The sequence below is a fragment of the Lindgomyces ingoldianus genome, assembly GCF_010093535.1.
Source record: "Lindgomyces ingoldianus strain ATCC 200398 unplaced genomic scaffold BDR25scaffold_19, whole genome shotgun sequence".
NCBI classification, from domain to species: Eukaryota; Fungi; Ascomycota; class Dothideomycetes; order Pleosporales; family Lindgomycetaceae; genus Lindgomyces; species Lindgomyces ingoldianus.
This window is the reverse complement of record NW_022985180.1, coordinates 283,993-305,355: the sequence shown is the minus strand read 5'-3', so window position 1 is coordinate 305,355 and position 21,363 is coordinate 283,993. Positions and strand designations below refer to the sequence as shown.

The 21,363-nt window shown below is 47.9% G+C and overlaps 7 protein-coding genes across 7 annotated transcripts; 4 read left to right on the top strand and 3 right to left on the bottom strand.

The window, feature by feature from the left end:
* Nucleotides 1–340: 340 nt before the first annotated feature.
* On the bottom strand, nucleotides 341–1,078 carry BDR25DRAFT_227832 (uncharacterized protein; the record flags this gene model as incomplete). Its single annotated transcript, XM_033685259.1, has 2 exons — nucleotides 341–619; nucleotides 677–1,078. Coding segments are annotated over 2 exons (681 nt in total), but the record flags the coding sequence as incomplete, so codon positions are not given.
* Nucleotides 1,079–1,122: 44 nt separating this feature from the next.
* On the top strand, nucleotides 1,123–2,802 carry BDR25DRAFT_356034 (uncharacterized protein; the record flags this gene model as incomplete). Its single annotated transcript, XM_033695565.1, has 13 exons — nucleotides 1,123–1,133; nucleotides 1,162–1,269; nucleotides 1,324–1,366; nucleotides 1,402–1,520; nucleotides 1,555–1,693; nucleotides 1,757–1,803; nucleotides 1,873–1,968; nucleotides 2,011–2,137; nucleotides 2,201–2,217; nucleotides 2,295–2,305; nucleotides 2,357–2,471; nucleotides 2,536–2,590; nucleotides 2,677–2,802. 13 exons carry the CDS (start codon nucleotides 1,123–1,125, stop codon nucleotides 2,800–2,802), a joined length of 1,014 nt encoding a protein of 337 aa, XP_033546625.1.
* A 2,019-nt stretch (nucleotides 2,803–4,821) lies between these two features.
* On the bottom strand, nucleotides 4,822–7,359 carry BDR25DRAFT_304222 (uncharacterized protein). The gene has a single exon (XM_033690164.1). It carries the CDS (start codon nucleotides 7,261–7,263, stop codon nucleotides 4,939–4,941), a length of 2,325 nt encoding a protein of 774 aa, XP_033546624.1. The 5' UTR covers nucleotides 7,264–7,359; the 3' UTR covers nucleotides 4,822–4,938.
* Nucleotides 7,360–8,598: 1,239 nt separating this feature from the next.
* Nucleotides 8,599–10,224, top strand: BDR25DRAFT_263150 (3-isopropylmalate dehydrogenase). Its single transcript, XM_033686805.1, has 6 exons — nucleotides 8,599–8,644; nucleotides 8,708–8,727; nucleotides 8,800–8,886; nucleotides 8,944–9,039; nucleotides 9,101–9,728; nucleotides 9,776–10,224. Exons 1-6 carry the CDS (start codon nucleotides 8,614–8,616, stop codon nucleotides 10,009–10,011), a joined length of 1,098 nt encoding a protein of 365 aa, XP_033546623.1. The 5' UTR covers nucleotides 8,599–8,613; the 3' UTR covers nucleotides 10,012–10,224.
* A 1,183-nt stretch (nucleotides 10,225–11,407) lies between these two features.
* BDR25DRAFT_370412 (uncharacterized protein) lies at nucleotides 11,408–12,238 on the top strand (the record flags this gene model as incomplete). Its single annotated transcript, XM_033697140.1, has 2 exons — nucleotides 11,408–11,500; nucleotides 11,552–12,238. The coding sequence occupies 2 exons, from the start codon at nucleotides 11,408–11,410 to the stop codon at nucleotides 12,236–12,238; spliced, it is 780 nt and encodes a 259-aa protein (XP_033546622.1).
* Nucleotides 12,239–12,518: 280 nt separating this feature from the next.
* BDR25DRAFT_304220 (uncharacterized protein) lies at nucleotides 12,519–14,377 on the bottom strand. The gene has a single exon (XM_033690163.1). It carries the CDS (start codon nucleotides 13,930–13,932, stop codon nucleotides 12,943–12,945), a length of 990 nt encoding a protein of 329 aa, XP_033546621.1. The 5' UTR covers nucleotides 13,933–14,377; the 3' UTR covers nucleotides 12,519–12,942.
* Nucleotides 14,378–14,983: 606 nt separating this feature from the next.
* On the top strand, nucleotides 14,984–19,082 carry BDR25DRAFT_356030 (uncharacterized protein; the record flags this gene model as incomplete). Its single annotated transcript, XM_033695564.1, has 18 exons — nucleotides 14,984–15,062; nucleotides 15,110–15,631; nucleotides 15,688–15,728; nucleotides 15,780–15,925; nucleotides 15,991–16,347; nucleotides 16,388–16,460; nucleotides 16,546–16,665; nucleotides 16,696–16,802; nucleotides 16,926–17,482; nucleotides 17,547–17,670; nucleotides 17,712–17,795; nucleotides 17,827–17,900; nucleotides 17,967–18,069; nucleotides 18,123–18,191; nucleotides 18,237–18,280; nucleotides 18,373–18,748; nucleotides 18,814–18,975; nucleotides 19,034–19,082. 18 exons carry the CDS (start codon nucleotides 14,984–14,986, stop codon nucleotides 19,080–19,082), a joined length of 3,087 nt encoding a protein of 1,028 aa, XP_033546620.1.
* Between the last annotated feature and the right edge of the window lie 2,281 nt (nucleotides 19,083–21,363).

The window sequence follows — 21,363 nt, the reverse complement described above, 5'->3', positions numbered from 1 at the left end:
CCCCAAGTGTCCGATGCCAGCTTTTCGTCTTGTTCCATTGCACGGCTCTGCCGTCAAGGTAGATGGACACAATAACTGCAACCGCGTCTTGCTCGGTCTGTGGTTCTGCTAACTGCACCATTGCATCTTGTTGTAGTCCTGTCGTCTCTTGATGTTCGTTTTGTGATGTATCACCTCTAGTTGCTGTCAAATGGGTCTTTAAACCTGGCAATTCGGGACCATTTTCTTCCTCGGGTGACTTCTCCACATTTTGTGCAGAGCGTTCGGTTCCCTGTGGCTGTGATTCTTCCCCTATTTCTGATGAATTGGCCTCTTGCGGACCTTTCACTACTGTTGGAAGTTTGTGCACCAAAGTCCACCCAAAGTGATTGGGCCCGTCGGACTTCTCGTAATCCTCTAGTTCCATGTTTTCCTCATTGAACTTATAACTGGAGTCCAGATATTCTAAGTCTCGGATCCTCATGTCGTCAGCAAATTCAAACGGAATATCTATTTCCTTGGCCTCCAGATTCGTGACAATGTATTGCTGTAAGACTATTTCCTCTCGGACCATCCATTGAATAGAGACTTTGACCTTCTTTGTTTTGTATTCATACCGCGGCCACGTATCGTGGACATACTTCAATTGCGGTTGATGTTCAAATTCGATATGAGGAAATTGCAGACCGTAGGTGACATCTCGTCGTTCTTTATCCCGACATAAGCTCTGCAAGTGTCTAGCTCTCGCCAATACACAATACGGCTCCGCTGTGGTAGAATGGTCCGCTGAAAACATCCCGCTTCTTCCCGCGCCAAGGTATCTCCCGAATTGTATCATATCCCCATAGGTGTTGACACTTGCCGTAACCCCGTGATCTCCAAATGAAGCCCACGTCTCTGGGTTCGGTGGCTCATTCCAAGTACTACAATTCTCAAGTGTAGGCTCGAAGTAATCACGCTTTTGGCTACGTTTACCTGCATACGGTTTAAAAACGCCAACAAGAAGATAAAGGCGAATGCTCACGATGAATGAGGCTGTCAAATTCTCCACTGCTCTGTAAAGGGACACTGTCTGCGTCCCAAAAGATTGGGTGGTCATCAACACCAAGGACTGGCGCAGGTAACGTAGAATCTCTTTCATCCATGAGTCCACGGTCCGTGACCACATAAAATTGATGGAAGCACCAAATTGATTTCAAACTTCAATTGGGCGTCATGCTTGTTTAAATACTTGGGGCATTTCTTAACCCACCCAACTCTCCGGGAGTTTGAGGATGCTGCTGTGGAACGGTGAGATTTTGGATTTTGAGTTAGTTTCATGCAGGTTGTGGGTGGGGTCCAAAGCCACGAGCTGAACAACGATAAGAATTACTTAATTCTTTCTAGAGTGAGGAAGTGCCGTTGACTGGCCGCTTTTTCGAGATCGAGATCGAGGTTGAAATTTGGCCTATGCTAAGCGCTTTTGAGCTTAAGTGGGTTAGCTTTAGAACTGGCCTTGCTACCTTGGACCTATCTTCGGCACGGAGGCGTCAGTGCCATTGGTCACAACACTCTCCCATGGGCTCTAGCATGAAGCATAGACCTAGCCGGTGATTTTATTGCGGAAGAATTAGGCGAAAATAAGCAGAATGGGTCTTGGAGAGGCCGGAGTTGTATTATCAATTATCACAGCATCCGCCCAATAACAGGGAGAGGGGTTCTTTATAGTTATCAAGTCAAAAAGAATATGGAATTGCCTATGAAAGAGCTCTCTGAACCGGCTAGGAACAAACTATAGGGCCTAGGGATAGATGAAATGAATATTGGTTGTGAAACGGATATGAAGTAAACGGTGCGATGACTGGAACAATACACCAACGACCAAACAAGCAACTGCTGACCTACCTAGCTCAGATTTGTAAGTGCGCTTCCCCTCAATTCCACAATCATTTCTTTTTCGCTCTTATCGATCGGCCATTTCAAACGTTGGCTTCGACAAAATGACAACATGTAATCCACCAACCCTGTTGCACTATACTCCACGGGTCACAGCCCTAATTTCAATGCGCCTCTTAACAGTGGCAATGTTGCCCTGGTATGCTGCGTGGTTAATTACTGTGCCGCCTTTGTAACCGATTGCATTGATGTCGAAACCAGCCCCCAAAAGGAAGTCGATAGTGTGCACACATTAGCTTTCTATAGCATAATAAAGGGCCGTTTGGCCCACACAATCTGGTGTTAGAGTAACTCCGCACTGTGGTGAACATACTGCTCAAGGAGAGGACTAAAGCTTCTAGATTGATTTTAAACTAGTGCTTGAGTCGATAATCCATCAGTTCAGATACGAGTAGAAGGTAGCTTGTTAGATACTTGGAAGGAGGCGATATTACTCCTGCAGATGAGATATATACATTGAGATACTGCATCTCTGAGCGCCGCACCTTTTGTATGTCTTCTAATATTCTAAGCCAGGTCCTGGACACCCATGGCATTCAGGAGATGGCCGAGATTGAGTGAGCAATAATGATGTAGCTTATTGTTTTACATCTAGAAGGGGTTTCCTAAAGATCTTATAAGCGATGTGGAAGAATCGGACTTCGACCGCGGCCTCTGTGACTTCAAGTATGAAATTGTAGAGAAATTTCCAGGAGCCATCAGTAGCAGTAAGGAGGGTAAGGATGCTGGCTGACATAGATAATGGGTCTATCGCTCAAATAGCCCCATAGCCCCTACCGTGAGGAAGTTGCACTAGATTGCAAAGGAAGTAACAGTTGCAAAACCTCAATCGAAGCCTGGGAGGTATGCAGCGCTTCCAACCGTACGTACTACGACTCAGAAAAGTGAATAGTTACGGTCACGTGAGCCGTACAAACGTAAGAGGACTGTCAATTGTAACGTACAACTAAGAGAGGTCCCCTTATAGTCTGTAATACGTCTCAGAAAGTTAATTTTTCCTAGTAATATAGAACCTAATTAGACATCTATAGGCAAGCGTTAGGAGGGCGTTTAAGGGGGTGTTTTTAAGTAACAATTAGTGAAAACTCTATAGTGTACAATAAGCAAGAACGCGTTAGAGAGGGGGGGGGGGCTAGGGTATTAGATTTTATGCAAATAGTTAACTTTTTGCCCTTAATATTATCTTTAAGTTATAATTTGCTATTCTCTCTTACTAGCAATTGCTTATACAAAAGGCAGCAGAAAACCTTAGAGTTGTAGTAATATTATAACTCTTATTAGGAGGACTTTACTATAGCTAAGAATAACAGCCCCTTGTTTACAGATCCTTTTACATAGTAGACAAAAGTAAGATGTTTCTCCTACCCTACGCTCTTTAAAATTGCCCTTAATTTCCTCTTTATTCTGTGTACGTCCTGTGACTGCGAGAGAGCCTTCTCTAGTAGGAGAAGGACTTGCTACCTTAACAGGAACTGCCTTTTTAGAGAGATAATTAAGGCTCTTTAATTGCAGAAGAACTAGCTCTGCTAGAGGGTAATTTACTCTAAGCTCTTAGCTCTCTTAGATTGTCTGTACGCAGTAGCAGCGTTACAGCCTAGATACAAGCTATCGCGCACAAGCAGGATCACGTATCTATGTCACATAATGCTTGTGCGCGAACCTCTGTGCGCGAACATCTAGATATTCCCCTTTTCCTCTGTACAAAGGAAAAGACAGAGCAATAGAACTAGAAACATGTTGCCCCCACTCTACCTACTTTGTACGCTGTGCACACTGTACACTACTCTTACTCTTGCTACTTAAGTGCTTATACTATAAGCAGCTAGCTAAAAGAGCCTATTTAACACAGATTATATTTGTTCTAGCGTTACGTTGTAACTTCTGCTAAGTTGTTAAGCTGTATAAGGATTCTTAATTGTTATAGTTAAGACTTGTAAGTGGTCCTTATGTTAATTGTATAGTAGAAACGTACTAAGAAAGTCAGACATAACGTCCCGGATTTGGTCAAGTCGAATCGTATTACGTACGGTTGGAAGCGCTGGAGGTATGCAGTGAGCCTGAATCAGCCTGTCGATTCCTTGGAAGCCTCAGTGTAGCAAGTGAGCCTCCTGTTCCGTGAGGGTACAAGGCTAATGAGAGAAAATGAGGGTAGGAAGAGAGCTGCGGCGGGGTGGGCTGAGCAAGGCTGCATGACACGGCAGCAGCAGCTCAGTAAGGACTGCTAGAAGATCTCAACCGCCTTGCTCCCCAACCACCCTGGAGCGGGCTGACCAACCTTCACACTCTCCTAGTCCATAATCCAACTATAACTTCATGCCTCTTCTTTACGTGCCTCTAAACATTGTAGTAGCATCGGCGCTGGTCATGGATCCACCTCCCGCGACCCCGAAGCAATTGCATGATCAAGAGGCTGAGGCCCCAGTATGGGTTTGGACTGCTGGTAAGAGATGAAGATGCTCCGTCTAATGCACTGCTAACAGGAGCATGGCAAGGCAGTGGATTGGAGGCACAGCCAAAAGGATCGGCTGGGACTACGGGTGGCGACAAACAGTTTTGAGTCGAACCGGAAGGTTCATATGGGCCTGAACCGGTCGAATCGAAAACGTTCCGAGAACAAGTTTTATAGTAATTGACTCTAACGACATTGTCCGATTCAGCGTTCATTCGTAACTGGTTTGTTCAACGTACGATAGGTGTGGGAGATACCGTCGTAAGCAGCCGCAGGCAAAGTCTTAAGAGGCGGAATCCTTGTATTGACAAGCCTTGGAAGGGAACGAGAAGGTATTTGAGCTCTCGAAACTAAGTGCTGCTACCATTAATAATGTAGACAATAACACGGCTGATGCTGGAATGATATTTAATACCTCTTGTATTTACGGCATAATCCTCATTGACTTGTTATCATATGCTGACTCTATCAAATGCCACAAATCTCCGCCTCCGACACACCAAGAACGCATCCAATTCTATATCATATACATATCCTTACAGCAGCACTATCATACAAATCCAAATCCCTGCCTCCTAATTATTCCTTTTCGCCTTTTTTTTCTTCCCGCTCTGCCCATCCAGACTCGTCTTCTTCCCATTCCCATTCCTCTCACTCTCATCACTCTCACCCTTTTCTTCCTCGGGGTTCGCAAAAAGCTTACTTAGGGCATGCGTAAACTTCTCCAGTTGCGCAATATCGCCGGTTTTGACGCGCATGTAGTCGAATGCGATTGCGACTTTCATGTCTTTAGAGTGGACTTTGATAACTTGTTCGTTGGACTCTTGATTCGTTTCTTGATGTTGCGAATGGGAATGGGGATGGGGACGCGGATGTGAGTGTTGGCGTACGGAAGCGGATGAAGTAGCATTAGCGGTCACCATATCCATATTATCTGCCATCAAGCCAACATCAACATCAACGTCTTCCTCCACCACCGCCTCTTCTGTCACATCTTCTGCACCATTTGGACCTAGGAGTGGATCCTCTTGCTCACCATTATCAACTGTCTCTAGTACTGGAATCTTCTGGTACCGTTGACTGAAGTGCGTCAAGACCACCGCTTTAGCGTTCATTTTCGCTCCGATGCCCAGAGCTTCTGATGTTGTAGAATGCTTCTTAGCCTTTGCGTCGCCCAGGAGCTCGTCATCGAAAGTCGCTTCGTGGATTAGGACCGTGCTGTTGCGACCGATTTCAACGAACTTCATGCTGGGCCTGCAGTCTCCTGAATAAGAGATCTTGAGCGGATCAGGTTCAGAAAGTAGCTTCGGAAATGTTATTGAAACTGCCATGGCGCCTCGACAGTGGGCGACTAGACAGGCTTGGATATCTGACAGCCCAAGAACGGTCTCGTAATCTCGTTGCCTGAGGATATGTTCGCCGTCATATGTTGGGTGTCGTAGAGTCGGACACAACTCGAGGACGGAGCCTGAATCGGTTCCAGACAGCACAGGAGAGATCTGAAGAGGCAGAATGCGGCTATAGCCAAAGTCTTCTACCGACGAATAGTCGTGGAGCCATCCAAGCATGCCTTCATGTGAAATTACCGACAATCCGTACATGTGAGTAACGGTCGGAATGGATGCTATAATTGGGGGCGTTCTAACAGGAACACTGCTATGCACTACTCCATACCAAGCTTTAATGACAGATGTAGTTCCCAAGTGATGGTCCGCATGAAGATGGCTAATCCATATCAGTCGTAGATTTCGAAGCACATCAACAAGTTCCTCGGGATCAAAGACTCGCTGAAGCTGGCCTAAAGTATTTTCGCCACAATCGAAGAGGTAGTTTCCAACACCCGGTACTCGAACAAGCGTCGCTGATACGTTGCGGTACTTTGAAGGGAGCGCAGATCCAGTCCCGAGAGTAATGACCTCGGTATTAGGACGCGGGATTTTCTGTCTCCATTCTTGAAGAGCATCATGGTCTTGTTCTATTGCCTTCCGAGCCGCTTTAGCCAGTTCGAGGATCTCTGGAGGGGTTGCCTGCTCAACAGCAGGAATGTCTAAGAGTGGTACGACCTGCTCTTCGTGGAAATAGAATCTAGGCATTAATTGAATCTTCATGCCTTTATCGGCAGCCGTAGCATTAGGTGGTGACACAACATCATGGATAGCAATGGAATGTAAGCTTTTCTGGGGAACCGCTGTGTTGTCGTGGAATGGTGTGTGGTATCTCTCTGCATCGACCTGCCCGAGGCGAATCGTTTGAGCAGCTACAGATTCTAGCGCCAACCTGTTCGGACATGTATCAAGGGAGGAGATGATGTGCTTCACTTGATCCAGCCTCTGCATAAACTGTTGAAGAATAGGATGTCCCGAGACGCCTGGTCCAAGAATCCATATGCAAGCTTGAACGTCCTGCATGACACTACATGACAGCAACTCCTCTCGATTGACAACAGGCTCGATATACTCAACGGAAGGAACATCAAGCACGGCAAAACCTTGTCCTGGTCGCTCTGGACCTAGAACCATATCAGAGGTGATTGTCTCTCCCTTTGCATTTCGTACACTTGCTCCTGTCGTAAGAGTAGCGAAGTCGCGACCTGGTTTGACTCCAAGCTCTTTTGCGCGGTTAGGATCGAACTTTCCGCGCATTGGATGGGTCCGAACAATATAGGACATAGACTCTGAAGCGGGTACTGTTGGAGGTAGACCTTGGACCAACGCACCAGGCCAGGGTGTTCGCGTCAATACCTTGAGGTCTGGGAGAGGATCAGCTCCACCGGGTCGCGGTCCTCGATAATTCTCCAATTGTTTGGTATCTGGATTTCGAATGTATATTGCAGTCGGCATCTCGACTTCCGAGATGTGCTTCTCGACCAAGGTGTCGAATTTCCAGTCCGAGTTGAACATGTGTTTAAGGACGGTCGTTCGAATCCGGTCATATCTAAGTTCTCGGTCTTCGGCACTCTCGAAAGCAGATGCTCTTTGGTCCTCAAAACTATTGAGGTATTTCTCAAATATCTCCCTTCTCGAAGCAAGCGCGGCTTCGCCTTCAGAATCGTGAGTTTGGATCGAGGATCGAATCGGCAATGCCCATACTTTGATATTGCTGTCCTGCCAGGTAGGCAAAATCTCGCCCTTTGCATCCTTGGCGGGTGATTTGTCCGTGAATTCCTCCACAGTAAGGGGCATACCCTTCCGGAAGATAAATCTTCTACATGTTGCGAGGAACTGTTTTATATTTGGGGGACCGTAGAGATTCAGCACCTGCTGCTGAGGCTCAGCAATTGATTTTGCCGTCTTAGCCTTGGCCCGATAATTGTCCATCAGGGTCTGGTATGCCGAATTGGCTGAATCAGCCAGAGTTAGGATCATCCCTATCAATCCACCCATGTTGCTCCATTCCGTCCTACCTGTGATAAAAAAGTCCTGAACCTTAAGCAACCGAACTCCCATCTGGGTAGCTGCCCGCTGCGTACCTTCCGATTCATTGCCAAAAAGGTACTGTTTCTTGATGGTGTGTAGGACAATGGTTGTGCCTGGAGTATCAGCCGTGGGGGTAGTGATAATCTGAATGGACGCCTCCATTGGATCGATGTAGCCGGAGACGATTTCCTTGGGGTCGACGTGTTCCCTACGTCGTCGATTAGGTCGAAGAGGCTGTAGTAGGGTACGCGGCCAACGTGACCTTCGATATGGAGGAGATGCCTGGGTTTGCCTTCGAGTTGCGGGGTTAGGCAACCGTCGAGAAGGACGGACCCGTGTGAGTGGAGAGTACTGGACCTGGACCTGGACCTGTTCTCGAGTTTTGCGGGCTAGCTTATTCAGCCCCCGCAACACTGCATCCCAGTAGCCCGAGCTCGCAGCGGTGGACGTGAAGGTGCGGAGAGAGCGCGCTCGCTGGTGTTGTAGTGGGCTCAGAGATGTGGTGAGGCGCCAAGCGGTGATTGGGATAGGAGCCAATTTGACAGAGTGTACATGCACAGCATCAGTGAATGGTCAGAGAGGCAAATTCCGTGAAGGCAGGGACTTAATATGACGTGGTAGCTTGACCCAGTGGTCTACCTACCTAGGAAGGCTTCTCGGAACTTTTCAAAAGGCGGTATGTCCTGGCAGAATTGCGTCTTGGCATCGAGCCGCGCCAAGCCTCGGCTCAGCCCTCTCCGACATCGGCGCAGGGCGGCTCCCGGCGGGGTATGAGGGGCGTGATGCACATGTCCCTCTCCTCCTTCTACAATTCTTCATGTCGCATTTACGGCCATGCCTTCGTTCAATATTGTAGTTTTTGGCGGTGAGAATGCCCCCGCCGCTTCTGCTGCCTCGTGCGCTGCCATTGCTGATACATAGACTCTAGGTGACGGCGTTGGTCCTGAGGTAAATTACTTTTTAGTCCCAATAATTCTCTTAGGCAATGTTTTTCTTCGAGAAGCTCACCATTTGGCCTAGGTCATTGCAGAAGCAGTCAAGGTCCTGAACGTCGTTGCAACCCACTCGGATGTCAAGTTCAACTTTCAGGAGCACCTTTTTGGAGGAGTAAGGCCATTGGCTGCCCATCGGAGCATCGAACCCGTCCTCTGACCTGCAATCTAGTGTTCTATCGACGCCCACGGGAGCCCACTGACCGATGACGCCCTCGCTGCAGCAAAGTCAGCAGACGCCATCATTCTCGGAGCCGTGGGCGGGCCTGTATGTGTTTCTCACTTTGATATCCTTTTTCCCCTTCACGAGCGCTGACAATGGCGTGCAGAAATGGGGTACCGGCAAAGTCCGCCCCGAACAAGGCATCCTCCGTCTCCGCAAAGAACTCGGCACATTCGGGAATCTGCGACCCTGCTTCTTCGCCTCGGAATCCCTCGTCAATATATCACCCCTCAAGGCCGAGATCTGCAGAGGCGTCAACTTCACCATCGTTCGCGAGCTGACGGGTGGCATATACTTTGGCGACAGGAAGGAGGACGACGGCGACGGCAAGGCTCTCGACACCGAACCGTACTCGGTGGAAGAAGTTGAACGAGTGGTGCGGTTAGCCGGCAGCCTTGCTTTAGTGGAAGATCCGCCGGTACCGGTATGGAGCTTGGATAAAGCTAACGTGCTGGCCACGTCGAGACTATGGCGGAAGACCTTCGAACGCATCATGAAAGACGAGTTCCCAACTCTCAAATGTGGTACACATCTCATCGACTCGGCGGCCATGCTCATGATCAAGAGCCCAAATGCACTGAATGGAGTCGTTGTCACCAGCAATCTGTTCGGCGACATCATCAGCGACGAGGCCAGCGTGATTCCAGGCAGTCTGGGGCTCTTGCCCAGTGCTAGCTTGGGTGGCATCCCGGACGGCAAGACCAAGATCAATGGCATCTATGAGCCCATTCACGGTACGTACATTTCGCTCCTCTTTTATCCAGGTGCTCATTCTATACAGGGTCCGCTCCCGACATCGCAGGCCAAGGCGTCGTCAACCCCGTCGCAACTATTCTCTCAATGAGCATGATGCTCAAGTACTCCCTCTGCCAGCCAGATATCGCCCGAAAGATCGACGAGGCTACCAAGATCGTTATCGAGAACGGTATCCGAACAGCCGACATTGGCGGAACCTCAAAAACGGCAGAAGTTGGTGACGCGGTTGCTGCTGAGCTCGAAAAGCTTCTCAAGCAATAGAGTCCGCTTCTGGACAGGACAGATTCCGGCGAATAGGTTACTAATGGACGTAATCCGAGTCACAGCGAATGGATCATCTGCGCTATATGGACAAACCCAAGGCATAAGCCTGTATGTAGAAAGCGCGGCCACCCCTCACCGTTGTGGTGGTGGACGAGTTAGCGAGTTAACGAGATACTGAAACTGCATAAATTTGGACCATTCACTTTAATTCAATCAGCTTTCTCCTGGTTGTCCGGAAGACTTCTTCCCATAATGGCGCATGAAATTGTCGCGGTCCCTCCTTCCCAAGCCTTATTTCTCACTCCTTTGAATTTCAGCTCAAAGGAAGCCATCACGGACTGATCCTTGGTTACAGCCGTGGTAAACCACGATACCACCAGCCACAAACTTCTCGCTAACAAGCTCCTCATTACGCAAGCGAGGCTGCAAGCGAGGCTAGAAACGAATCCCTTTAGTGAACTGAACGCGAGGGCTGGACAGAATGCGCACAAGAGCCAAATGCATTTTCAGAGTTGGAGAGCAGAGGGACATGCTCCGTACATTGTTCCCCAAGTATCGTCGCATAAAGTAAACCAACTAACTTTGTTAGGATAGAGGAAACACTAAATAGCTTACAACATTGCGATCTGTAGTGCCTGCTCCCTCCTCATGCCTCATTCCTCATTCCTCTCCTGGGAATCACCATTCGTAAGCCAAAAATACACAAGAATAATCCAACTCCTTCGAACAGCATCACAATCCACCCATTTCGCATGTTTTTACGCGCGTTACATGTTGCAGCTGACCGCTCAGCTCGACGCCACAAGGTATATCCATCCTTAAAGCGTCGGTGCAGCAACGCTAGCACCAATCTTGGCGTATGCTTCTGGAAACTTGTCGCGGTATTAACCAGCCTGTTATTGGCATTGCCAAGAGAAGCTTGCTCAGCCTTGTGCCTGCCCAGCCTCAACTCCAGCCTCAAGGGCCTTGCGGCCGTTAACCAGAGACCGAGTCACCGCTCCATGAACGCATTTTACAGAGAAACCATGCCACCTGAGCAAAGCCCCAACGCCTCACAGATCCCGCAGGTGCGTTTCGTAAACGGTGTGGGATAGGGACCCAATCTGGAATGTACTTCCACTCAAGAGCTCTGCAAATGGCTAGAGACACGAAGAAAGAAAGGATACACTTCGTGTCGAGGTTTCCGAGCTCATAGCTGAAGGATAGAGGATGAAGAAGAGTTATATAAAGAGGGATGAGAGTCGAGGAGTAGGAGACCACCTCAATCAAATACAGCAGAGTCTCATTCGGTAGACAGAATTCAGCATATCTCCTTTCTTAGGTGTCTCTTATATCAATCATCTCATTATCCTCTGTCTCCATTCCCAGCTCAGTTCCAATCTATAATACCAAAATGTTCTCCACAACCTCCACTTCAACCCCCAAATACGGCTGGGAAGACGGCCCCATGCAACTAATCTCGACCCCGTTCTCGAAAACCGGTGCTGTAAGTCAGCCCTCTCTCCCTTCTCCCCGCCCAACTAACATCACTCTCCAGACCGACCAATATACTTTTGTCGCCTCCGAAATGGCCCTCGTCCACAACTGCATCGCCCGCGCCTTCAACAGTATCTACAAACAGGCCCCATACGTCCAACCTGCCGATTACTCATCCTTCATCTCGTACTCCTATTCTTGTTACCAGGGACTCGAAGTGCATCACCATGGGGAAGAAACGTATTTATTCCCCGCGATCGAGGAAGCGACGGGGATTAAAGGACTTATGGACGGTAACGTCAAGCAGCACGAAGCGTTTCACTCGGGCTTCCACGCTTGGGGCGAGTGGCTGAAAGCGCTGAATTCCGGCACGGGGACGGAGAAATTTAGCGGCGAGAAGTGTGTGCAACTCATGGACGTCTTCCTCGTCCCACTATCCATCCATCTCGTCGATGAAATTCCTTCTCTGCTCTCCCTCTCCCAATTTGGAGACTCTCTCGATCTCAAGGCCCTCACGCAGAAAGAGGCGGATAAGGTGATGGGAAGCATGTCGAAGACCACCCAGTTGCCGGCATTTTTGTTAAATCATGACGTTACGTTTGAGGGTGGGGTGCATCATTTCCCACCGATTCCGACGCCCGTAGGGTGGGTGCTTAGGAATGTTTTTGGGAGGGTTAAGGGAGACTGGTGGAGGTTTGCAGCTTGTGGGTTTGATGGCAGGCCTAGGGGTTTGTTTGTTGGGGCTTGAGCGTGAGGCATTAGGTGGGAGGGAGGAGTAATGAGGCAGAGAACGACCGAAGTTCGGGGAGAAGATGGCTGACAAGCAATATCTGGTTCTGGTTCTAGCTCCGTTTACTCTGGTTTGCAATTAGCGTGGCGTTGTGCGGTCACCCTTTGATTTCTTTAAGAAGCAAATACACGTCAAGGTGCACTCTAACCCAATTTTAAGATCGTGGTGGTTTGGGACATAAGTGAGGTGAAGTCTCTATAGTACATAAAGCTTTGCTGATACGCTACGACACCTTCCAGGATGCGTTTTTCTGCTTGACACCCCCTGTAAAATGATGATGAACAGCTACAGGGACTAAGGGCGACTTGGGCGAAAGTTAAATCGTGCCTTATGTAGAGAATTTAGACAGGAGACTTTCATGAAGTGTAGTTCCCATCCATAACTTTTGTCATTTCCACCTAAACACTTAACTTACAACGAGAACAAGATTTAATGAAGGAAGGAATCAGAAACAGTACAAGTGGGTACAAGTCATTTACATAAGACTAGAAACCCAGACATAAAGGGAAGTGAGAAGCGAACACAAGTATTGAACAAGAAAATGCGTCAAATATACCATTCCACTCCATTCTACTCCACCGAATAAAGAGCCCGCGACATGATATTGCAGCCGCTCATAAGGCAGGGTGCTCAACACCCTTCGTCTTAAAGATGTATTCTTTTCAGCAAGTAGGCTCCTTGAGCTGATACTCGCCGTCGCCTTGGACAACAGTAGGTCCCGGGTCCGGGAACTTGAGTTCGTACGGACTACCCGCTGAGTGGCACTGGCCGTCTTCCTTATCCTTCCAGTCAATATTAATCAACATGTCAGGTCGAGACTTGAAGGCCACGGCCTCTGTACGTCGGACGGGTGCTTTCATTTTTTCAGCATGCTGCAGACGGCGCTTATGCAGGGTGAGAGCTTCACGCTCAACAAGCCGCCGGCTCACAGCTGGGGACTCGCACGTGCATTGACACGAGTCGGTGTAGGTCTGAGACGGACACTCGCAGGTGCAGCTCTTCAGCGTGTATTGCGCGCCGGTCGATTCGGGATGCTGAGCGGACTGGGTCTTTGAAGGGGCTGGAGCGCTAGAGGAGGCAGCAGGTTGCTGTTGATTCTCGCCATTTCCGCCAGCGATTGCGACGCTTGCGCAATTCATGTTGAACTCCTTTTCTCGATTCACCCACGTCCACGCAAAGACTGCGTTCCCTGCGGGTACGTCTGCCGGCACCACAAAGTCAAACACTTGGTTGGCAGGGTCCTCTCCGCCTTCACGAAGAGGGCAGTTACCTTGCCAGGTGCTGACGACCTTGAATGTCTTGCCTTTATCCAAGCTTAGGCCCACCTGACACGACCCGCCGAAGTGATTGCCTCCATACGGATTTTCTGTTGGTGTGTTGATTTGCAACCCTGACAGGGAGAAGTTGGCCTTCTGCCCGGCTTGCCACGTGACGACCGGCTTTCCTTCGTCGGTATCGAGGAGTCCAAGATGGCCTTTGCAGGGCCCGGGACTGGGCTTTCCACAGCAACCATACGGGTAATTGAGAAGGGGATCTGCATCGCCTTTGGTGAAAGGATTGTTATCACCCTTAAGCGTCGGTGGGAAAAATAAGTGCATGTGTGCCTGCGCGGCGGTAACCAGCGCGAGAAGCGCGAGACCTTTTCCGTACATTTCGATAAATATCTTGTGGGGGGTTTGGGGTTTCAAATATGATGTGTGAGTTTTGAGAAGGGGTTTTTTATCCAGTGATGAGTATGGAAAATTCGAAAGGAAAGAATGAGTGTGCGTTCTCTTTACAGCCGCAGAGCAACAAATGAATGACTGGAGTGGGCTCTGTGCAACGACGTTGGAGGAGGCCGGTGAGGTCAGTTGTCAGAGGAAGAATTGTGGTGCGGGATGCAGTGAAGGTGTGGCCGTCGTAACAATGTGAAGCTCAAAGAAGAAACGATCCTGCGTTTGAAGAATTGTAGTAACAAATGAGTGAATGTTGACACCAGGGCTTGCCTTTCGTAAAGAGAGCGTGCTACAGAAGGTGATACTCTCCCTACGATGTGCGACTGCCCTAGTATTTATTACGCCTCCTCATGACTTACAGGGCGTTTCTAGGTTCATCCACAGAAAGCCCCCGCTTCCTTCCTTCGGATTGGAATGACCGTGTCTTCAGCCTTTCACCACTAAAGAAAACTACCATAAAGCTCCCAGTGGGCGGTCGTGGATCTGGCTGTGACCCCTGACTGTGCCGCAGCCAATCTCCGTGCAGCACGGCGTAAGCGACCTGGCCATCTGCAGGAAGAGAGGGGAGCGGCTGTGTTTCGAAACAGCGATTCGCGAGCGCCCGCCGCCAGTTGACTTTCTCTCCCAACGAGTGGTGGTGGTGTTTCATTGACTCTTGGTTGAAATGTGTTTCATGCTTCGCTTGGCTGGGCCAGATTGGCGCTTCCCGAGGTGGGGCGTGAGGGAAAAGCCACCAGTCAGCCTCTTGTCTTGCCGCCTCCCCCTAAGAGACGAGCACTCTGGAAGACGGTCTGCTTAGTTCCTGCATATGGCCACCCCAGAGTTTCTTTTTCTTTGCCGGTTGTGGTAGGCGATGCCGAGGCGCCGGGTTGGTGAGATGCCCCTTATCGATAAAAGCATGATTTGAGTTCTCCGTCAGAAACTTCGTCACGCCTGCATGGCACGTCTCTGACACTCTATCCATTCCTGAAAACGCACATTTCATCAAATGTCCTTTCCAGACCAGGAAGGCTCATGTCATTATGCGTCCAATGAGTTCCGCCGCAACATCGCCTCGACTTGCCGTTGTCCGGACTCCGCGCTTCTTTGAACTTAATTTGCACCTCATCTGCAGCCAGCTCCAAGTGCGGCGGCACAGATCTCACAGGTCTGGCCATATCGTTCTTCTCCACTCATTCTGTTGGCGGCGTAGCGATGCTTTCTGCGTTCAGACGTCTATTATCAATGATTCTGCATTCAAGCTGTGTCTTGCGAACAGGTAATGAGGAAGGACGGAGATTCGTCCTCTACGCCCCAGGAGGTTCGTGGTGTCGTAAGTCTTCCGGGTCCTTCGCTTGCACGCCTGTCCGCTCTCAATTTCTTGAGGTAATTCCTTCCCATTCGTTGGAGGTGAAAATCGTGGCCGCGGTTCGGGTCTGTCACAATGGGACATTTCACGCCGGGACCCGACCCGCTTTCAACAGCACATGTAGCTTCCATTACAGTGACATGCTCGTGTCCAATCGGAAGCCTATTAAGAATGCCTTCGAATCACCTTCAAGCCCAGTGAAAGCGCCAAGCTTTTATGGACTGACTATTTCGAGAAACATATCCTCCAACTCTTTCAATAGATCGATAACTCCCATGGGTGTGTATCGTGGCCAGCTAAACTTCCTTCCGATATTCCCATCCTTTCTTTACCCTTATGTCTAGCGAATCTTGTCGCTCTCATCCTGTTTGAGGGGTGTTGTATGGTACAGAAAAGAACATCAGCACCTTGTATGCATAGCAGGAGCAGCCAATAGCAACTTCACGAAGAGGAAGAAGCTGGAGGAGATAACTTGGAACACCGGGTCATGAAAACGATTTCGTTAAGACGACCTATTGAAGACCGATTTGGTGGACACGCTGAACCGCGTGAACATTCAGAGCCTAGGTTAACTCACGAATGGTGAAGAGTCGGGAGGAAAAACGTGTGAATTCGCACTATGTCATTCAATGTATATCTACCTAAAGCCTCAAAGGTCTCTCCAACCCTGCTAATCAGAATTTTGCCACCGATCATCTTTGTCGCACCAACCATGCAGTCTGCGTCTTCCAACTTCCAGAATCCGCCCAGGTGACACCGAGAGCTCAGAAAGTTTTTACCATGGAAGGCCATAATACTCTACTAGGGGAGGTGCATATCCGACTTCGTTACTCAAAGGTCTACCGCCCACCAGAGTACCCACTCCTGTCCCACTCGGCTAACCCCTTCCACCCTGAGGCGCCAGTCACAATAACAAGTACAACCTACAAGTATTCAGACCATGAAGTTTCTAGAGGAGGGTCCGTGAGGGGTATAGGCACGGAGCTACCCAAGACTTTGTCCCAGTGCAGACAGTAAGAGAGCCCACAATTAGACAATCTTTAGCCACAGTGCTACAAAGTCTCAACCCTTGTGTTCCATGACCAGCGCGGTGGCAGATCACATCAGTGACTGGAAAGTCCTAAGCAGTTGTCGTATCTTGCGATACAAGATTCTAACCTAGCCTCCTATGGAACGAGCTGTTCGGACAAGATTTATCATAGGCAAGCATCCTCCAATTCCCTAGAGGACTTAGGGAAATATGCCGTCACGGGTTGTTTGTAGATGTGCGGCTCCCCACAATGCTTGATACGTTTCGCAATCTCCCTTCGAAGAGGGCATCGGTTGCCCTGTTTTAAGCTCTGTCAAATGAGCTTCTCAGCGCGTTAACTGATGCTGCTAGTGCTGTGGCATCGCTCCACTCACCTCAGCGATTTAAGGCAATTATTCGGTCCAAGATTGAGATGAGTGAGCGTTACAAGTCACCCAGTTAGTAGGGCGGAACATTAAGCCTAATATGCAGAAAAACAGGATATTCAACATAGTCGCTCCTTATATGTTGGTCTAGAATGACGAGGCTCATCTGTGTGTAACCCATGCAAAGAGAGAGCTCGTTGCCTCCCCCCCATCGCCTGGCATTGCGTGGTAAAGCCGCCGTGCTCGCAGAGCTAGCAGATCTCAAAGTAGGCAAGAAGATTGAGCTCACTCGCTATGTTCCGTCAAACTTGCTCGGTTTCCTCCACAGAAACCTTCTCAATCTGCCTACTCTCTGTTTTCCCGAATGTAATATCTTCCTCGATGACAAAGCCTCGAGCCCCCTTGCTCAGCGCTTTAGAAACCCATGGATACACCACATTTCCGTTCAAGGGTTCTCCATTTCCCTGAATTTATTCCCCCATATCATGAAATCAGCATCCGAATCTCTCAAAACGACCCCGAACTTCCAGATTCATAGACACAAATCGGATGTCGGCACCCTTTCCACCAAAGTTTTCTACTTCAGCTTTAAGATCCGCAAGTGCAATGAGACCTATCATATCAATGAGACCAGCCATCGACATATCCAAAACCAAAAGCCGCAGCGGAGGAAGCTTATCTACCGTCTAGGCTTTAGCTCGGAGTCGGCCGAGTTTCCGTTCCCCCGGAGACGCTCCAGCCCCAGTTTGTTTTCTTACCTTCATAAGACTCTATAAGTCGAGAGTTAAATGTTTAAATGAGGTCAAAGTATCGGCCTTTTACATGGTATGCAATCGCAAAAAGTATTGGCTCGGTGAACTTGAATACCTGACAATCTGGAGGAACGTCAGTCACATTGGCGCGGCGAAGCTGACCCGAGTCAAGACGTTGAGGTTTCTCGCGAACCTCTTTAATTCTCTGGACGTGAGCGAAGGCGGAGAAAAGGATGCAGTATGCGACGTGAAAGCCAACCGCAATTAAATGCCCATCTCTGTGTCCGCGAAGATAGTAACCCAGAGTGATAGCATTGCGCAGTGAAGTCGACCAAGGTCTTCCAGTATCTATAGAATACCTTTGGGGGCACAATCATCTGCCATATACCACTACCATTATTGCCGCCAGAGTCACCTTTGGAAACTAAGATAACGCTGGACTCATACTTAAATGGCGATAAGAACAAATACACCAGGCATCAGACCGTATGCGGGGGATCTGACACCAGTGCCGGAAATCACGGCTGTACACGAGAGCCCCCCTCCAACCGCCATGGATAAAAAGCAGGAGTTGAAGAAGTTTGCCAAGCCGAGATACACGAGCTCTTGCGATTGATCGATGACGTAGTTAGTCTTCCAACCGAAGCTCTAGCAATAGCAAGATGCCCTATTGAAGCAGCAAGGAAGGGTGTTATGGCCCGGTGAAGGATTTTCTTGATCAAGAATGCTGAGAGCATATGAGTGAGGAGCAGTGATGTCGCCCGATTCGACATTGACAAGAGCAAAAACAGTGTGTTTCTTCTTAAGATCGATGTTGTTATTTAGGGCATTCGATAGCCCGGTCGAAATTACTAGAACGACAGCGCTTCGAGCAAGAGTGAGAATACCAATCGCCTTTCTTTTCCTACCACACCTCTGGGTCGCTTTCTGGAGAAATGTCAGGGGCCATAGAAGCCAACCGCCATTGTAGGGACCTTGACTTTAGGGACGTTTACGAGCAGGGTGTGAATGATGCTAGCAGTTCGGCTTGCTTTCTTGCATTCATGGCTAATACGCTAGATGGAATAGTCGGAGGAAATACCTTCTTTGATTCTGGAAATGAAAGCCATGAAGTGGGAGACAGCGGCGGCCAAAAGCGACTCAGGACAGGAGCTCGCGGTCAAATTAAGAAGTTTAATCGACTCGAAAGGGAACAGGAGGAAGAAGCTCATTCCTGCACGGCGGGCCCTCTCTCCTATAAAGTTTTCGGTATGCGCATGTGAGAAAAAAGACCGTAACTCTAGGTTTCGATCGACTAAAGAAATTTCGTCACCCTTTTCAAAGATATAACCAACATCAAAGCAAGGCTGACGCCGTGATTATGGGCCTATCGATGTATCGAATGGAGCTGTGCATGATCCAGAGTTCTCGTCAGGAAATTAGCACCGTGAGAGCCTATGGATGCCCAGAGACTCAACGAGCCAAAGTTTCCATTGAGTCTCCCACGTAAGACGGCAAATTGAGGAGATATTCTAGCGTGGTAGCCCTTGAGCATGTCGCCAAGACTATTTGTTAAACCATTTGCCTTTTCTCCGATTCGCTACGCACAATAACGGAATTCGACATCTATCTGGTGCAAAAATTGGTGGAATTCCTTGGCAACACAACAATTTTCCCTGCACGCGTACAAACTTACACACAAACTGTGAATTTACTTGTTTTATGCAAGAATTGCGTAATAACTATCTAATAATTATTAGTACAACTTAAGGCTATACAAATACGTGTATAGAAGCTATACTAACGCGTTTTTAGTGTTGTAGTCTATTAATATGCTCATAGAGAGGCCAAAGAGGGCGCGTATACCCTCTGTAACTGCAGCAGAGGCAGCGGCTGCTGCTGCAGCTACTGCAGCTATTGCAGCACATAAGAAAGCAGCAAAACTATGTTAAAAAGCTATAAAGGCGTAACTAAAGGCTGTAAAGTGTACTAGAGGGCGGACAACGCGCTTATAGCGCAATTAGGTGCGGTTTATAGAGCCTTTAACAGCTAACGCGGGCCTAGCGGCTGCTTAGGCAAGCCCTGCTTAAGTTACTACGCCTGTTACTACGTAAATAGAGTGTAACTTTATACTGTTGTTGCTGCTACTAACGCTTAAAACATAGCCTAAGGCTGTAACTATTAATCTATCTACTAAGTTAAATTTGCTAACAGCAGGCTGTGTTACGCTTATAGCAGCTGCCCCTATTTGCTCTGCTAACTTATTGTTGCTGTTAAACGCACTAGAGTACAATCTTAAGGTTAAATATAAGCTAATTGTTAATAGAAGGAGCGCTGTTTACTGTGCACTAGAGCAGCACAATTACTTTATATAGTGGCTAGAGGACGCAGAGAATGTTGTAAATAAGCTGCTAGCTATGCTAGAGGCTTAACTTAAAGGCTATAAGTACAAGATTATTTAGCGTACAATTAACTTTTAAGTAGGCCTAAGGGCGCAAAAGGTGACGCACTTACTAGCAGATTTTAGTGCAGCTAAGGAGGAGAAGTTTTTTAAGCAGGTTAACTATTAAATTAGTAAAGGGCTGCTTTCTTAAGTAGTAGAGGTAAACATTAAGGTTACTATTAAAGCGCTTGCTTTATAGAAAGCCTTTAAGTGTAATTAGTATGCTAATAAGCCCTTGTCTAATGTACCTAACTTATTAACGCTGCAACTTAAAAAAAATCTAAGGTGTACTTAGCAGCTGCTTAACAAGGCAAGAGCGGTACAGCAATTGCAGGATATAGCCACGCAGGAGGACTAGAAGAAGAGACTCCACCGCCACTAGCGTTATAGTAATAGTGAGTGCCTAAACTTTAAGTGCTAGTGCTAGGTTACTGCTAACTTTAAGCACTATAAAGTCTTGCCTGCAGATGTAAAATCTTAGGCAAATGTAATTCTTATAGGTAAGGTAGAGCTCCTTACGCTTCTAATTTAGCTTATTAATTACTAAAGAAGCCCTACTAGTAGTAGTAACTAGCTAAAGCTAAAGAGCAGGTGTAAAAGCAAAAAGCGCTATAGTTCTACTGCTAGTAAGAGCAACTCTAAGCGCAATTTTTAGCGCACTTTAAAAAAGCGTAAGCGTTAGTAGGCTAGGCAAAAGGCAGAGGACAATGCCTAGTGGCAAGAGGAGCAGCGCAAGATAGTTTAACTCTAGCGTAAAAATATAAGGTTACAGCTAAACTTTCCTAGATTTAGCTAGCCTAGCCTACTAATAGGCTATCTATACAGCCCTGCTGCTGCTGCTAGTTACTCTTAGCCTACTTATCCTCTTTATTTACAGCAGCTTTACTTGCCTTTACTGCTGTTACTACTGCTACTAATTGCTTAGCGTCCTATTACACCTGCAACAGCGCTCTCTACCTGTGTGCTAAGCTTAAGCCCTATAAGCAGCAAGGAGGACATAAAAGTAATTATAAAAGAGTTTTTTAAGTAGATTATTACCTAGCAGCTAGAAGACAATTATAAGGACTATAAGTAGGCGTAAGATGTAGCAATCTTAGAGCAGTAGACTGTTAGAGATTTATAAGAGATATTAAACTCTAGTAAAGATCTCTATAAGGTAGTAGTTAGTAAGCGCTTCTAGCTAAAAGATAAAGTAGTTAGGCACTTTTAAAAGAATCTTAGGAAGTTTAAACAGCACTATTAAGCTGCTGCTGCTGCTACTGCTGCTGCTATAAGACTTATAAACATAGGTAATAACAACACTGCAGGTAGTAGAGTAACAAACTAAGGAGACAGGACTGCAGGTGTTAGGCTTTAGAAAAATGTTACTATGTTACTAATACTATAATACCTATTATATAATTAACGCTTGTTCTCTCTGCCTTATGCTCTCTACTGCTTACTTGCCCTAC

What these genes read in the sequence shown, in the direction of transcription:
- BDR25DRAFT_304222 (XM_033690164.1), bottom strand. Translation starts at nt 7,263, where the DNA reads ATGTTCAACTCGGACTGGAAATTCGACACCTTGGTCGAGAAGCACATC.
- BDR25DRAFT_263150 (XM_033686805.1), top strand. Translation starts at nt 8,614, where the DNA reads ATGCCTTCGTTCAATATTGTAGTTTTTGGCG. An exon ending in GTGACGGCGTTGGTCCTGAG is followed by an intron (nt 8,728 to 8,799) that starts GTAAATTACTTT and finishes CATTTGGCCTAG; the next exon opens with GTCATTGCAGAAGCAGTCAA. An exon ending in TCGGAGCCGTGGGCGGGCCT is followed by an intron (nt 9,040 to 9,100) that starts GTATGTGTTTCT and finishes AATGGCGTGCAG; the next exon opens with AAATGGGGTACCGGCAAAGT.
- BDR25DRAFT_304220 (XM_033690163.1), bottom strand. Translation starts at nt 13,932, where the DNA reads ATGTACGGAAAAGGTCTCGCGCTTCTCGCGCTGGTTACCGCCGCGCAG.